This window comes from Telopea speciosissima, chromosome 1, assembly GCF_018873765.1.
Source record: "Telopea speciosissima isolate NSW1024214 ecotype Mountain lineage chromosome 1, Tspe_v1, whole genome shotgun sequence".
In the NCBI taxonomy this organism is placed as follows: Eukaryota; Viridiplantae; Streptophyta; class Magnoliopsida; order Proteales; family Proteaceae; genus Telopea; species Telopea speciosissima.
In genome coordinates this window covers 15,539,542-15,554,010 of record NC_057916.1, presented here as the reverse complement: position 1 = coordinate 15,554,010, position 14,469 = coordinate 15,539,542, and the positions used below count along the sequence as shown (strand labels likewise).

At 39.8% G+C, this 14,469-nt stretch overlaps 3 protein-coding genes across 3 annotated transcripts in view; 1 reads left to right on the top strand and 2 right to left on the bottom strand.

Annotated features, from left to right (window-relative positions):
- The first annotated feature begins 264 nt into the window (after positions 1 to 264).
- On the top strand, positions 265 to 3,894 carry LOC122648729 (asparagine synthetase [glutamine-hydrolyzing]-like). Its single transcript, XM_043841955.1, has 13 exons — positions 265 to 374; positions 693 to 831; positions 922 to 1,017; positions 1,373 to 1,514; positions 1,604 to 1,794; positions 1,937 to 2,098; positions 2,202 to 2,282; positions 2,409 to 2,630; positions 2,736 to 2,870; positions 2,963 to 3,043; positions 3,121 to 3,207; positions 3,283 to 3,390; positions 3,481 to 3,894. Exons 1-13 carry the CDS (start codon positions 295 to 297, stop codon positions 3,727 to 3,729), a joined length of 1,773 nt encoding a protein of 590 aa, XP_043697890.1. The 5' UTR covers positions 265 to 294; the 3' UTR covers positions 3,730 to 3,894.
- A 2,094-nt stretch (positions 3,895 to 5,988) lies between these two features.
- LOC122661212 (protein PMR5-like) lies at positions 5,989 to 10,593 on the bottom strand. Its single transcript, XM_043856555.1, has 5 exons — positions 10,214 to 10,593; positions 9,945 to 10,116; positions 9,663 to 9,841; positions 9,378 to 9,536; positions 5,989 to 6,307 (listed from the first exon to the last, which is right to left on the bottom strand). The coding sequence occupies exons 1-5, from the start codon at positions 10,561 to 10,563 to the stop codon at positions 6,010 to 6,012; spliced, it is 1,158 nt and encodes a 385-aa protein (XP_043712490.1). The 5' UTR covers positions 10,564 to 10,593; the 3' UTR covers positions 5,989 to 6,009.
- A 3,610-nt stretch (positions 10,594 to 14,203) lies between these two features.
- The window catches only part of LOC122657751, a 39,912-nt gene continuing 39,646 nt past the window's right edge, over positions 14,204 to 14,469 (bottom strand). Inside the window, exon 11 of the mRNA XM_043852548.1 lies at positions 14,204 to 14,432. Within this exon, the coding sequence (XP_043708483.1) occupies positions 14,292 to 14,432 (141 nt within the window). The 3' untranslated portion in view covers positions 14,204 to 14,291. The remainder of the gene's footprint in view (positions 14,433 to 14,469) is intronic.

Here is a 14,469-nt window from a genome sequence, read left to right as displayed (position 1 = left end):
GTAGAGAACGGTAGACGCGATGTAACGTCGCCGTTTATTTTTTTTTATTTACATTAATTAATTAAAAGGGATGGAGCCAGGGAGGAATAAAAATTCGGGAGGGAGGGGTAATGTGAAATGTGAAAGTGTCATGAAATTGGAATGTGGGGCCCGCCGAAATCTGGATCGATTTTTCTATAAATACTTGCGTTGAGACGTTAAAATCGTAAGCGTTATCAAGTTCATCAAGTTCCCCTTTGTTCACCTAACCAGTCACCTCCTCCTCCTCCTCCTCCTCCTCGTCAATCGTCAACCATGTGTGGGATACTTGCAGTTCTGGGTTGTTCTGATGATTCCCAAGCGAAAAGGGTTCGAGTGCTCGAGCTTTCTCGCAGGCAATTGCATCGTTCTAAAATTCTGTTATTGTTTTGCCTACAAAATTCCTATTCTTCCAGTTATATTCTAGTTGTCGAGAATTTTTTTTTGTCAATGTTCAAGTTTTTTCGTTCATTTTCCTTCTTATGGTTCCTGTTTTATTTCTTTCCTTTAAACTGCCCCATTTTGAATTTTTCGGGACACACTTCTCTCATCACCATTACTTCTTCTTTCTTTTTTTTGGTTATTCGATGGATAACATAATTAAAGGTTTAATTAGCTCTCTTAGAATCTGCAAGCTGAGAATGTTCTTGAAAAAAGTTGTTAATATTTTGCAGATTGAAGCACAGAGGGCCCGACTGGAGTGGGCTTTACCAACATGGAGATTGTTTTTTGTCTCATCAGCGGTTGGCTATAATCGACCCCACTTCTGGAGATCAACCTCTCTTTAATGACGACAAGTCAATTGTTGTAACGGTACTGATCTGACTAGAGCCGCAACTTTTACTAACTTGGATTTTCTCTACTTAAATAAAACTAAGAAAATTGTGGTTATTGGCTGGGCAGGTTAATGGAGAGATTTACAACCATGAAGAGCTGAGAAAACGCCTGCATAATCACAAGTTCAGAACTGGTAGTGATTGTGATGTTATAGCCCATCTCGTGAGTGTTATATTCTCTTCTTTCCTCTTCCCTTCTAAAACTCTAGAGTTCTGAAACTCCAGAAATTTCATAATTGCAGCTGTCTTTAAATTGATTGAGATTATCTCTGGTTTTGCAAACCTGGTTTACATAATTAGATAATAAAATTCCACAAATTGCTTAAAAAGAACAGGAAAGAAGGTAATCTATCTTCTTTTGTCTTGCTGGAGAGTTCCTCTGGAAATGGGTATTCGAAATCATCCCATCATCCCTTCCCTGCTACCCACTAAACAGAAAATACTACTCCCCTGCCTTGCTCACCTCATTTTTTTGTTTTGGACTGACTGTTAACTGGATTTTAATCTTGATTTGATAGTATGAAGAGTATGGAGAAGATTTTCTGGACATGTTGGATGGAATGTTCTCATTTGTATTACTGGATACCCGGGATAACAGCTTCATTGTTGCTCGAGATGCCATTGGGATTACTTCCCTCTACATTGGTTGGGGACTTGATGGTAAATCTCCTTTCCATGTTTATGTAGAAAAATTTCTTACTGTAGATTTGAATATCTTTCTCATTCAATTCCATTTTCCTGCTCTTCAGGATCAATTTGGATTTCATCCGAAATGAAAGGTCTTAATGATGATTGTGAACATTTTGAGTGCTTCCCTCCCGGTCACTTGTATTCGAGCAAGGCAGGTGGGATGCGAAGATGGTACAATCCTCCTTGGTACTCAGAGGCTATTCCATCAACTCCATATGATCCACTACTCGTCAGAAAATCTCTTGAAAATGTGAGACTACTGAACTAGGATCCTCAAATTTCATTGTAGTTTTTCTTCTAGTTTTTCTAGGAGAAAAATCTCCTTATTCAGTTGAGTTCAATTCAGTAACCCATCTGATATATCATTTTTTTTTTTGCTTGACATCTTGCAGGCTGTAATTAAGAGGCTAATGACTGATGTACCCTTTGGAGTTCTGTTATCGGGGGGACTAGATTCATCACTAGTTGCCTCCATTACTGCTCGCTATTTTACTGGGACAAAGGCAGCCAAACAGTGGGGAGCACAACTTCATTCCTTCTGTGTTGGCCTTGAGGTACTTAAAAGTTCTAATTAAATTTTCATGATATGGAGATGCAATGAAGTTCTACTGTTGTTTTGAGATAGTTTTTCAGACTGTAATTCCCTGTGTTCTTCAGGGCTCCCCTGATTTGAAGGCCGGAAAAGAGGTTTCTGATTATTTGGGGACCATTCATCATGAGTTTCACTTTACAGTTCAGGTATTGATCTGAAATTATTATTATTATTCTTAAATTCAATGTGAAGGATATACTTGGTATTCTCTTGTTCCTGTAGATCAAACCTAACTATGAACCTTCCTTTCTATTCCCTTGGGCATATGGTAGGATGGTATTGATGCCATTGAGGATGTTATCTACCACATTGAATCATATGATGTGACGACAATCAGGGCAAGCACCCCTATGTTTCTTATGTCCCGCAAGATCAAATCACTGGGAGTGAAGATGGTCATTTCTGGGGAGGGCTCTGATGAGATATTTGGTGGATACTTATATTTCCATAAGGCACCAAACAAGGAAGAATTCCACCGTGAGACATGCCATAAGGTAATTAACTTCAGGAAATCAACAGAGATGACAGGAAAACATTTCCAATTGCAATTTGAAATTTAGTGATAACTGACTTTGAAATTTGCTTTTTCAATATCACAGATAAAGGCCCTTCACCAATATGATTGCCTGAGAGCAAATAAAACAACTTCTGCTTGGGGTCTTGAAGCTCGGGTCCCTTTCTTAGATAAGGAATTCATCAATGTCGCAATGAGTATTGATCCCGAGTGGAAGATGGTATGTGGGTGGGAGATCATTGTTCACATAGTACTTCAGAACTTTGAAATTTTCATTGGTAAGATTGCTCTGACTTTGCCTAATTTTATCAGATAAAACCGGATCAGGGACGAATTGAGAAGTGGGTACTGAGGAAGGCCTTTGATGATGAAGAACATCCTTATCTGCCAAAGGTCTAGCATAATTACCAGATTTATAAACTTTTTGCTTGATCACATTGATTACTAACAGTCTGTTCATTGTTCTGCAGCATATTCTATATAGGCAGAAGGAGCAATTTAGTGATGGTGTTGGCTACAGTTGGATCGACGGGCTTAAGGCTCATGCCGCCAAACATGTACTGTCTCTCACAATCTATCTATCTATCCCAAGATCCTTTAAACATTGTCTAATTCTCTTCTTCCTATAACAGGTATCGGATAAAATGATGTGTAATGCAAAGAATATCTTCCCACATAATACACCTACCACAAAAGAGGCTTATTACTACAGAACTATCTTTGAGAGGTTCTTCCCTCAGGTAACCATTAGAACACATAGCTTATTAATTATTCTAGTAAGATGAAATTAAAAGAAAACTACTAATATATCTCATCATATGGCTCTGCAGAATTCAGCCCGTTTGACTGTCCCTGGAGGCCCAACTGTGGCTTGCAGTACTGCCAAAGCTATTGAGTGGGATGCAACTTGGTCGAACAATCTTGACCCTTCGGGCAGGGCAGCATTGGGAGTTCATGCGTCTGCTTATGATCTGCAGTTACCCAATGCAAATGGGGTTGCAAAGGTACCAGCGAAAATCATTGACGATATTTCAAGAATGGTGGAAGTGAGTGCTCAGGGACTCACAATTCAAGGCTAATATCTTTGCAGAGAAGGAATAATTCATACAAGAATCTGAAGTTAGATCAGCTAGTGTGTTTAGAAATCTTTTTTACTTCTTTGGTGTGTAAATCTAATCATCCAATGTAGGAAAGGAAAATTTATGCAAGGTTGCACAAAAGAATCTACATTGTTGATATATATATATATATATATATTGTAGTTGAATAATAGTAGTGTGTTGAGTTTTATCTTAGTCTGGTTTATGGATCTGGCACTCCTGGCAAACACCAATGTATGCAATCTGCAGAGCTTTCTGGGTCTGCCTTTTGCTCGATCATCTGTTAATACTTTTCTTTGGTTTCATTGTAGCATTGGATACCCTTCTTATGCCAATCTGAACTCCTGAAATGAGCAATGTTTGATTGTTCTGAAAGCTTCTACCTACCAATTGCAGTTCACATAATCAGGAAGAACTAAGTGGGTCTCACAACATTCTCTATAGACTGGATATATTAGTCCTCAAAACACTACTGTATAAAAATCGGAACAAGCTATATCTATGGGCTATAATTTTGATGTAGATTCTAGTAAAAAAAACACAGGACCAACCAAGAATCATTCACAGCACAATTTGTATGGGAAAGGAAAAGGACCTCATGTCCGTGGGGTGACATAGCAGTGAAGAAGACCTGGGTCTTGTTTGGATCAATAGTAGGAATCAACCCAATTGACCCATGTCTTCAAGCCAATCCTACAAGCAATGGGTGCATTGAATTCCTCGAATCCCCCTTCTCTATTTGCAAAGGAACCCCCGTCTTTGCTCAATTATTAAACAGGGTACCATAGAAGATAGTTTCTTCTTTTGACATCAGCTACCTGAAAACACTTTTGGTTACTTCTTGGAGGTTTTCATCCAGTTATGCAATGACTAGGGAGAGAGCTTGATGGAGAGAGAGAGACGGAGAGATGAAAAAAGACACTACAATTGGGACCTGGCTCTCCTCCACCCGTGGCGGGAGCTGGAGAATCCAACCGAGCAAGGGGGGGGGGGGGGGTTGGTCATTTCATAGGGGGGGCACTTGTGAAATGACCCAAACACCCCTATTTTTGCTGGGCTGGATCATCCACCTCCCGCCATGGCTGGAAGAGAGCCGAATACCTACAATTGTTGAAGGTATGGAATAAGGCGTAACGGCATGGATCTTTTTGGCATGTTACAAAGTGTTTAAAATCAAAATATAAAATAAATGTTACAAAGTGTATGATTTTAACTTCCAATTCTTATGCACTAAGATCTTATTTATGATATGATTCCAAATTAGTATGAAAATTCATTTTTACCCTTCAAATTATTAACTTTTTGGAATAAAACAAAGGGCAATCGAAAGAAGGTTTCAAATGCCAAAGCAATTATAGAGGTGTCATTCAAACACTTCCTTAAATAAGATATGGGGGAGCGTTCTATGTGAGGGAGAGCAGGGGCCACACTCGCGTCGGCGCCTTGATGGGTGGGATTTCCACCTTTCATGGGGGCGCGAGGCAGTCATTTTGGCCCTACTATGTCTGAACGTGAACTCCCCCCAACCGAAAGAGAACATTTTCTCATAAAATATTAGGTTTTCCTTTCCTCTACGTATATTTTTCATGTACAGTCATTCTGGCCCACACTCTATCTGAGCGTGACCTCCCCCCTCCCCCATCCCCCACCCAAAGAGAACATTTTCTCATAAAATATTAGGTTTTCCTTTCCTCTCATATATTTTTCGTGTACCCTAATTCTAACCTGACCTTGCAATGCTGAGTGATGTGAATGGATTGTTCAATTTTTCTGTAGGGTAGAAGAGCGGATTATGTAATTGTTTTCAACCTAGATATAAAATTAGGATAAAAAGTTTTATGGATGGGCACATCACTTTTTTACCATATGAAAGGCTGATGTGATATATTTGATCGCTAATATCTAGGGAATGATTTGGATTGGCCACATATCAAATTTCAGGCTCAATTTTGATCATTACACTTTTATGTATATGTATACCCTCCGAAGCAATCTTAACATCCTCTTCACAGTCCACGATTTTCAATGCTTTATTTGTTACATGACCAATTCCATTAATAATATGCACGTGGTGGAAAAATATGAGTACGTATATTCCCAGACAAAACCATTACAGTAAGACGTTTGAATTGAAATTTGACATGTGAATAGCATCTATAGAATTAGATCACATTACTTTCCAAATCTACTTTTGTTAGTCTTTAGGGTGGTGGTGGGGTAATCAGTCACCAGTCTAGATTCCAAAATAACTAAAACAAATTAGAAGAACAAAGACGTGTAGAAAAGCTGATTCCAAGTATCGGGTAGACCCGGTAGACACCAATGACTACAGTCAGGAGTTCTATCTGGAGTATAGATGGAGGGGTGAGCATCTTTCCTGAGCTGAGACAATGTTGTAATGTCCATCAGATACACTGGATGGTGCATATCTTTCAACACAGCCAGAGTCACCTTCATTTGATCCGGATAGGGCCCTGGATACATTTCGCCGCTCAGTGGTGTTCTTTCACCGTAACAGTTTGCCGATGCCGGAGCACCACTGTTCCACTCAGTAGGACTGCAACAATACAACAAACCAAACTTACATAAAGGACCACTACTACTGTTACATTGTTTGATGTCCTGTTAACAAAACATCCATGGGAAACTTACGTGTAGGCTTGGGCTGGGTTAAAACCCGAAACCAAGCCCATCAGAGCATAGGACACGCCTATATTGTTAACACCCAAGCCCATGCCCAAGACCTTGACAAATCGGTTTCAGTTAGATGGGCCTAGACCCAAGTTGAATCAATTCACATTTGAATAAGAAAATGACAGATGCATGAGGGTGTAGAATTAGTTGAGTTCCATCACTTATGTCTAACATATGAGGGTTTGTAATAAATAATTTACAGTAATAGTTTCTTCATTTTGGCACCGTTTGTTTTCGATGTGAATTTGGAATTTTTTTTTTTTTTTTTTTTTTGGGGGGGGGGGGGGTGTTGGTTTGCGGGGCGGTTAGGGGTGGGGGAAGGAATGTAAATTATCAAATTATGAAGTTTTTTTCCAAGGTAGTAAAACATAACGTTTTACAGCAGGACCCACCCTACTCATTTCCGCGAAGGCTTATAGAGTCGAGCCCAGGCCAAGTCCACGATTAGAATAGCCCTAAAATTTAAGGCTGAGATCTAGCCCAGAAAAAGAAATGACAACTCTTACTTTGCACCAGTGGGCTAGCCCATAAAGCCGTTGGACTGGACCAGACCAAAGACAGTCCCGCAGCATTGATGGGTCCCTCTTTTTATTTAATTAAACAAAAAAAAATGAGCCCACTTATAAATAATGCAAGATTCTTATATCAGATTTCAGAAGGAGATGGGTCACTGACAGAATACAATGCACATGTGGACTGCTTGGCTGAGATTTACCTTGAAATAGCAAAATGTCCCATCAAGAGCTCTCACCACCACCGACAAATTATTCTATATGGGAGAGGAATGGGAAGCGTGGGATGGGCTGGGCTGGGCAGGGTGGTGAGGGATGGGGAAAGAGACAATCACATGTCTGGGCCGATGACGTGCCCAGCCTTTTCTCATATATGAATTTTTTTTTTCCATGGGTTGGGATAATAAGGGTTATATCTCTCTTTGTTCTTATTGAATTTTTATCTTAAAAAATTTTAGGGGTTTTCCCGGGTCCCAGATAATACTCGAGTACTATTATCAAGTTTTTTTACTCAGTATATCAGCTTGAATCTCCTTCTAGTAGGGTAATTTAGGTAATTAAATAGTTAATCTCATCATAGCATTTTGTTTGGAAAGATTTTTGTATCATATAGGATGGTGAAATACTCATTTTTACCATTTTAGGTTACACTTACATCAAGTTTTACTTCTTTTTTTTTTTTTATAATTTTATATTTTTTTCTTAAAATAAAGAAATATCTAGATAAATCTTGGTATAACAATGTATGGTGACTTAAAAATGGCCATACCATGAGAATCATACACCTACTTACATTCTCTTTCCCTCTCACATGTTGGCCTCCTACATACAAAACAATGCCCTCTTCTATACAAGGTAGGGTTGCAAATAGAGGGGAGGGTTGGGCTGGGTCGAGCTTTTTAAAACCCTAGCCCAATCTCGAGTCCCCTTATCTGAGCCTAGGCTCGACCTGACCCTGACTCAAGGCTTGAAAAATCCAACCTTGACCCTAATTGGCCTTGACCATGGTGATGGTAAAGAAAGATGTAGAGGTTGAGCTAGAGTAAGGAGAAGAAAAACGAAAAAGAATAAGACTGAGCCGGGCTCAGCCCAAGGCCTCAACTATGGCCCGGCACAACCTTGACTCATCCTAAGGGCTAGGATATCTCAGCCCATGCCTTGTTCGGGCTTAGGGCAGGCTCAGGCTAACATGGCCAAACTTACACCCCTAATATGAGTTGTGAAACATGACTTGATGTGAGGAGATTCCATTCTACACGGCCACACTAGGCATAAGGTCAATAGACAAATCAATTGGTCAAGATCCATACAAAATTGTCCAGAATGACAAGATTGCCCTCGATATAGAGGGTGGGAGACAGAAATACAAGGAGGGGAAATTATTATTTTTTTGGGTGGAGATTTTTTTTTATTGGTAGGCTTTTGGGTAGAGTTATACAACGATACTGACACGTGAATGTTGACGACTTTCAAAGGGAAAATGTTTTGAGGCCATTTAAATTTATTGGTAGGTTTTTGGGTGGAGTTATACAACACTACTGACACGTGAATGTTGACAACTTTCAAAGGGGGAATGTTTTGAGGCCATTTAAAAAGAGTTCTTCTCTGGGTTCTGGTTTGTTATTAAGACTCTTCTTGTGAGACGCAGCGAATGACTAGAAGCAATACACCCACAGGCCACAGCCCCATCTCCACCCAAAAAGATCTTGTCCAGCACCCTGTCTGGGCTGCATGTGCAGCGCCTGACAGAGTTCGGGCAAGGGTGAAGCAGTCTTTTTACGCCTCACTCTGTCCGCCCAGGCAGAGTGCTGGACAGGAGCCAAGTCCCCATCTCCACCTTCTTTTCGAGGTTTTTAGGCTTGTTTTTACTCGTGCCTGCACCAACACAGGGCTAATGAGAGCACACGCAGTGACCTCAACTTTGAATTTGATCAGTAATTTTTTTTAAGGTTCAGCTCCTCCAGATTGATAATCTGAGTATGGTGGGCTTATTTACAGACCACCTACCCAAATTGCACCACTGCATCGGTACGGTGGCTAACACATAAACTCCATGTGAAGAAAAGAAGATACACGATAGGAGCAAAGTAAAGGTGGGTAAAATGATTCCTCATTCCTCATTTTCTTTATGGAAAGAAATGATTCACTCATTTTGGGATAACTAACCCTCTTCTACCACGAAATGCAGGACTAATTCTAACAAAAGTTTGGAACAAAAGTCACAACCACACAACTCTCTGGCCATCTCTCTGCCCAGAATCATTAGTAGATTCCAGACATCTCTAAACTCTTCTTAGAGTTGAATGAGAACCCAGCCCTTACCTCAATATAAGCTACAAAGTTTAATATTCATTAAGGAACTATGAATGTAAGAACTAAGATTAAAGGGGGAAAAAAAATTTAAAGGGGGAACAAGCTTACTTGTAGTGTTGAGGAGAGATGCCTTGGAAGAAGACACGAATCTTGGTTGGATCAATATTGGTGTCAACCCACTTAGCCCATGTTCTTAATCCTCTCTCAAACGCCACAGAACGGTCCATATCTTGATACAGTGTCCCTCCTGATTCCATATAGTCCCACCTGCAAACTTACATTTCTCCCATCACTCTGCTAACATATATTCTCTTCTTCTTCTTCTTCTTCTTCTATGATCAAATTTATATCCCAAGAAAAAAAAAATTTAGAAGAGGAACAAACTGTACCAACCCTTGAAGAGAACTATAGTGAAGCCACCAGTGACCGGAATTAAAGGACAAGACATCAACACCACTCCAAGTGTTGGCATTTGCAGAGATTTCCTCCAACCTCAGAATTCGCTTCCCTTGTACTGTGTCTATGTCCACCAGATACGGTGCTTTATGGAACGACACGGTCACCCCGTATTCCTACATGTACAGATACACATAAACTCTCAGTTAACGTTTGTTTCGGACCCCAGTGACCCCTCAATACAAAGTCAAAACAGTCCCTTAAAAAACTTTACTTAACTAAGAACTTGAAAGTGTACAGAGGATCCTCCCTGAGCAATTGGGTGGGTGACCGTGGAATCCAGATGGAAATCATACAAATCAAAGACTCCCATTGACTGCGACCCAGTGAATCTCCCACGAACATCACAGTCTTCCCTTTCATCTTCACCAGAAAATCAAGCCCATTGAACCTTCCACCATGTTAATAATTAAGCAGAGAATCTTCAGACTAATAAGCAAGGAAAATTAGAATGAGATAATAGAGAAGAATTGTTTGTAATTTTGTACCTGGGGAGCTCGCAATTGATGGGTTGCCATCGATATCTGAGGTAACCTGTATCGGGTCGACCGTACATCTGGCAATTAAATTCTGGATCGATGATGGGACACGCAGATGACTGGTATATTGGGTATGTACCGTCGTCATCGCGAACCCAGTTCCCTACGAACAAGTTACAGGTGGTTTGATTGGCTTGGAGGTTCGGTGGTTTTCTGAAGTAGTGGCTGTTTTGGTGATGCTTCAATCCCACCAGTAGAGCTGATGAGGCTGTACGGGCAACAACCAGAATCAAATACAGAATCATAGAGCAAGACCCACTTCTATAATAAATTGAAGGAATGGCAAGAGGAACCGCCATTGGAGAAGAAAAGAGCAAAAAGAGAGAGAAACGGAGATTGCACAGTGCACAGAGAGAGAGGAGGGTTGGGGCCTGGCTGCCTAAGGTTCAATCGTATAGAGAGAAAGAGAGAGAGAGGAGGAGGGTTGGGAGCCTCGCCGCCTTGGGGGTTCAGTTCAATCGTTGCTTTATTTCTTCTTGAAAAAGATAGGAAGCTGCGGTCTGTAGGGTGTGCACAAGAAGATAGCTAGAAGAAAAGGTTCACAGAACCTCTAAACTGATGCATCTATTGGTGGTGCAGAGTGCTGAGTTAGAGGTGGAAATGGCGGTTTTGGTCTTTCTTTGCCTTGGATTGACAACTACTACCCTATTCAGAGTTCAGACCGACATAGTGGGTTCCATAATCCGGGCTGTTTTCAGGTTGGTTTTGTCCTTTGGAGTTGGATGGCTAGATGGTTTCAAATGATAGGTTTAATCAATTTGGAATGAACAGTGAGGGCTGGAAGAGGTAAAGACATATAAGATTACACCAAATAAACCTATAGGGTTAAGTATTTTTGGTCCAAAACAGGTTGACAGATGGGATCAGGGGAACCCTAGGGTTAGAGCAGGAAAGAACCATGCGAATGGGTAGGCTTTTTCTGACTTTTGCCTCATGGGTCCTGTGGAGCTTGAGCCTCGAAGTCTTGAAACTTTAGTCCATGGTCCGAGGAATCAGAATATGTCGGATCATCTACCTTATAATCATGGTTCATATCACAAGATAGATTGTAAATCATGTTTTCCCTTTTGAGGTTTAATAAAATTCTTTTCATTATTTGTTTACACACAAAAGAAATTAATTAAGGATTTTGATCATTTAGACCTAACTTTATCATCTCTTTGTATGTAATGATGCAGAATCCAATTTCAAATTGGAGCAGGTTTGGTAGGCCCCAAAAGTTGGATTTGAATTTTTCGGAATGAGAAGAAAAGAAAAGAAAGAACAAATTCTCATTCACCTATGGTAAGCTCCTGATCGACAGAGTGCCGTTGAAAAAAAAGCCCAATGCTTGTAATACACAAACCTGTATCGACTTATCAAGAAAGATTTTCATGAGCAATGAACGAGTCAATATCGTGAAGGAGGAATCCCATCACCAGGCCATTGATACCAAAACTATCGAATTGGAATGGGGAATTGCGGTTTCAAGTTTCAACCCTATACAATAGTCTTAAGGGAATTCTTCCCTCCATACATGTGAAGAAAAACTTAATCCAAACTGTTAGGAAAAGAATATAAGATATCAATTCCTACCAGGAAAGCCAAGTATAATTTTAGAAATTAACCAAACCATATGTGCAAGGGTTAAGCAATATATATAGACATATTGCAAAACCCTGACAGACATAACAGTGTGCACCCTTCCTAAAAATCGTGTTTTTTCTCTCTTTTCTGTTTTTTTGAGTAAGTGATCAGATTTTTGAGAAAATCCAATTGATCATAGAGGAACTTGTATTCAAGGGAACACATAATTGTACTTGTGCGTCAGACTCATTACGAAAGGACTAAGATCATTTGGAAGCTTTGAAACTTCACGCATCTGTGAAATTTCATGTAAAAATTGAAACCCTTTAATTTCATTTATAAAATTGAATGATTTCTCCCACCGATTATTTCTATCCATTTCGTTTCCACGGGATTACTATCACAAAGAAGAATCAATAAAGGATGAGAAGAGGAAAGTAATGTAATATAATGTACTTGACTTTATTACTTACTTTCCTTCGACTGCACAAAAAGAACTTCACCACTTTAATTAACAATCGAAAATTGAATGCATTGGAAACAACTCCAGCATAAGGGAAAACCGCAACTGAATCTCCATGTTCTTGTCGGGAGGAAATGCACCAGATATGAACCTTTCCTTATCTCATTTGATGCCTTGAGATGTAATGACATTTTTTTTTGTAACATGCCCTCTTTGCGTGAAGACCCTCTCCCAATAAGAAAGTTGTGGTTAGGGATGAAGACTGATATTGGAAAAACAAATAGACCTCAAATAAAAAGTGGGAGGGGGAATTGTATATGTCCCTCACAATCTCTCTCTTGTATTTTAATGATGAGGGTCTCTCCTGTATACGAATCGACATTACTAAAACTCTTCTCCCACTTTCTTATTGGGTAAGCATGTACGATGCCAATATAAACTAACAGTGTGTGATCTCTCTTTAGAAGAAAAAAAAAATGCAAACCTGACCAATTCATCACTCATCCAATCAACCGTTAGATCATTAGTTTATTTCTCTATCCCCATTATTTTTTCGATATTCATGATGCCAAACGATCCAGTATAACGTATTTGTATAGGAATCATGAGTAGCTTCCATCATGTAATTTATGTGGTTAACAAACCCAATCCCAATCGTTTATTTGGATATAGTAATATGAGCTAGAGATCACTACCTGGTCACATGGACCCTATATCGGCACAGACCAATAAGCGTGTGCTCAGGGGCATCAAATACAGATGAGATTATTGATTTCACAAAGAATAGAGCTGTAATTTCGATCGCTCTTGTGCCTGGGCACCGGGACTGCTCCACCAAACAGCGTTCTTTTCCATATTAATAATTATACATTGATAAAAATCCTACCAAGTAATATCTATTTCTAAGTTTCATTTTAAAATTAACAAGATTTATATGCAGGTTAAACTAAGTGGAACTGCTCTTCTCATTGCAATTGAATTTATAGCTACTTGCCTTTGTACCAAAAAGGGGAGGAGCATTCTCTGTGGGGGAGTGCAGAAGCCATGTGTGCACGGCAACCATGGTGAAGGTAGAGACCAAGGATCAACCGCTCTAATACTATTAATACAAACTGAAGCACCAAACCAAACCACCACCACCCCCCCCCCCCCAAGAAATAAATAAATAAATAAAATCATGACATAGTAGTCGAAAAAGATCAAGAATTTGGGAAGAGGACGATATTACTAAACAATCTGAGTACCTCAACTCTGCAACTGGGAAATTGGTTTGTGTTCAAAGTTCAAACAAGTTGGCATTTAGTAGGACAGGTAAGAAGTGCCAGCCCAGAGGAAGAAGCATGCCTGGCCCTATACTTCCAGCAATCTAAATACAACAGTTGAGTGCGAGTGATTGTTTATGCATCTAACAAAGCTGTGCAGTGACTGCAACCAAAATGCCACCATTGATATTTTGTAGACTGAGTGTGTCCGGATTTATAGACAATGCCAGCAGAAAAGGCTTGGAAAGATGGATCTCTGTGAGCTATTTCCATTTCGTTAGCAAACAAGCTTTGATGCAACAGCTAATTCTTTACCAGATTGGCCAGCTAATGCTTATATAAACATTCACCAAACCTCTACAAAAATGAAAATTGGCCCCCCAACTAAACCTCCCTCTTTGTTATTGAGGAAAAAATAAATAAAAGAATTTATACATCCCCCAAAAAATAATGTACAATCCTGGCCCATTCTCATGAACAGAGGAAACTCTCAGCACTGAATTTCACCCTTTTCTTTTTGGATTTTTTGTATGAATTTCTCTCTGCCAGTAATTTAAGATAAGATATCTGACCACAAACCCCTCCCCCCCCCCCCCCCCATTTACCTACTTCCCTCCAAATTTTGGTATGCCAGTACTGTCCACTTATATTCTTCAGCCAATTGCACTGGTTAGAGCATAGAAGTGGCATCAGCCACAGATTGTTAGTGTATGTAAAAAAGATTGTCTTCCTCTGGCTAAATCTTCTTCCGTGTATAATATTTGAGGCAGCTACTATGAAGGCCTCCATCTTTTCTATTGTTGAATTTATTTACCAAGCATGGAATACTGGTCTCACTGTGGAACTGTTTAGATTCAGGATTAATAGATGCTGTCATCTGGTTTATACATTAAAAGGTTAGTATCGTAAGAGTC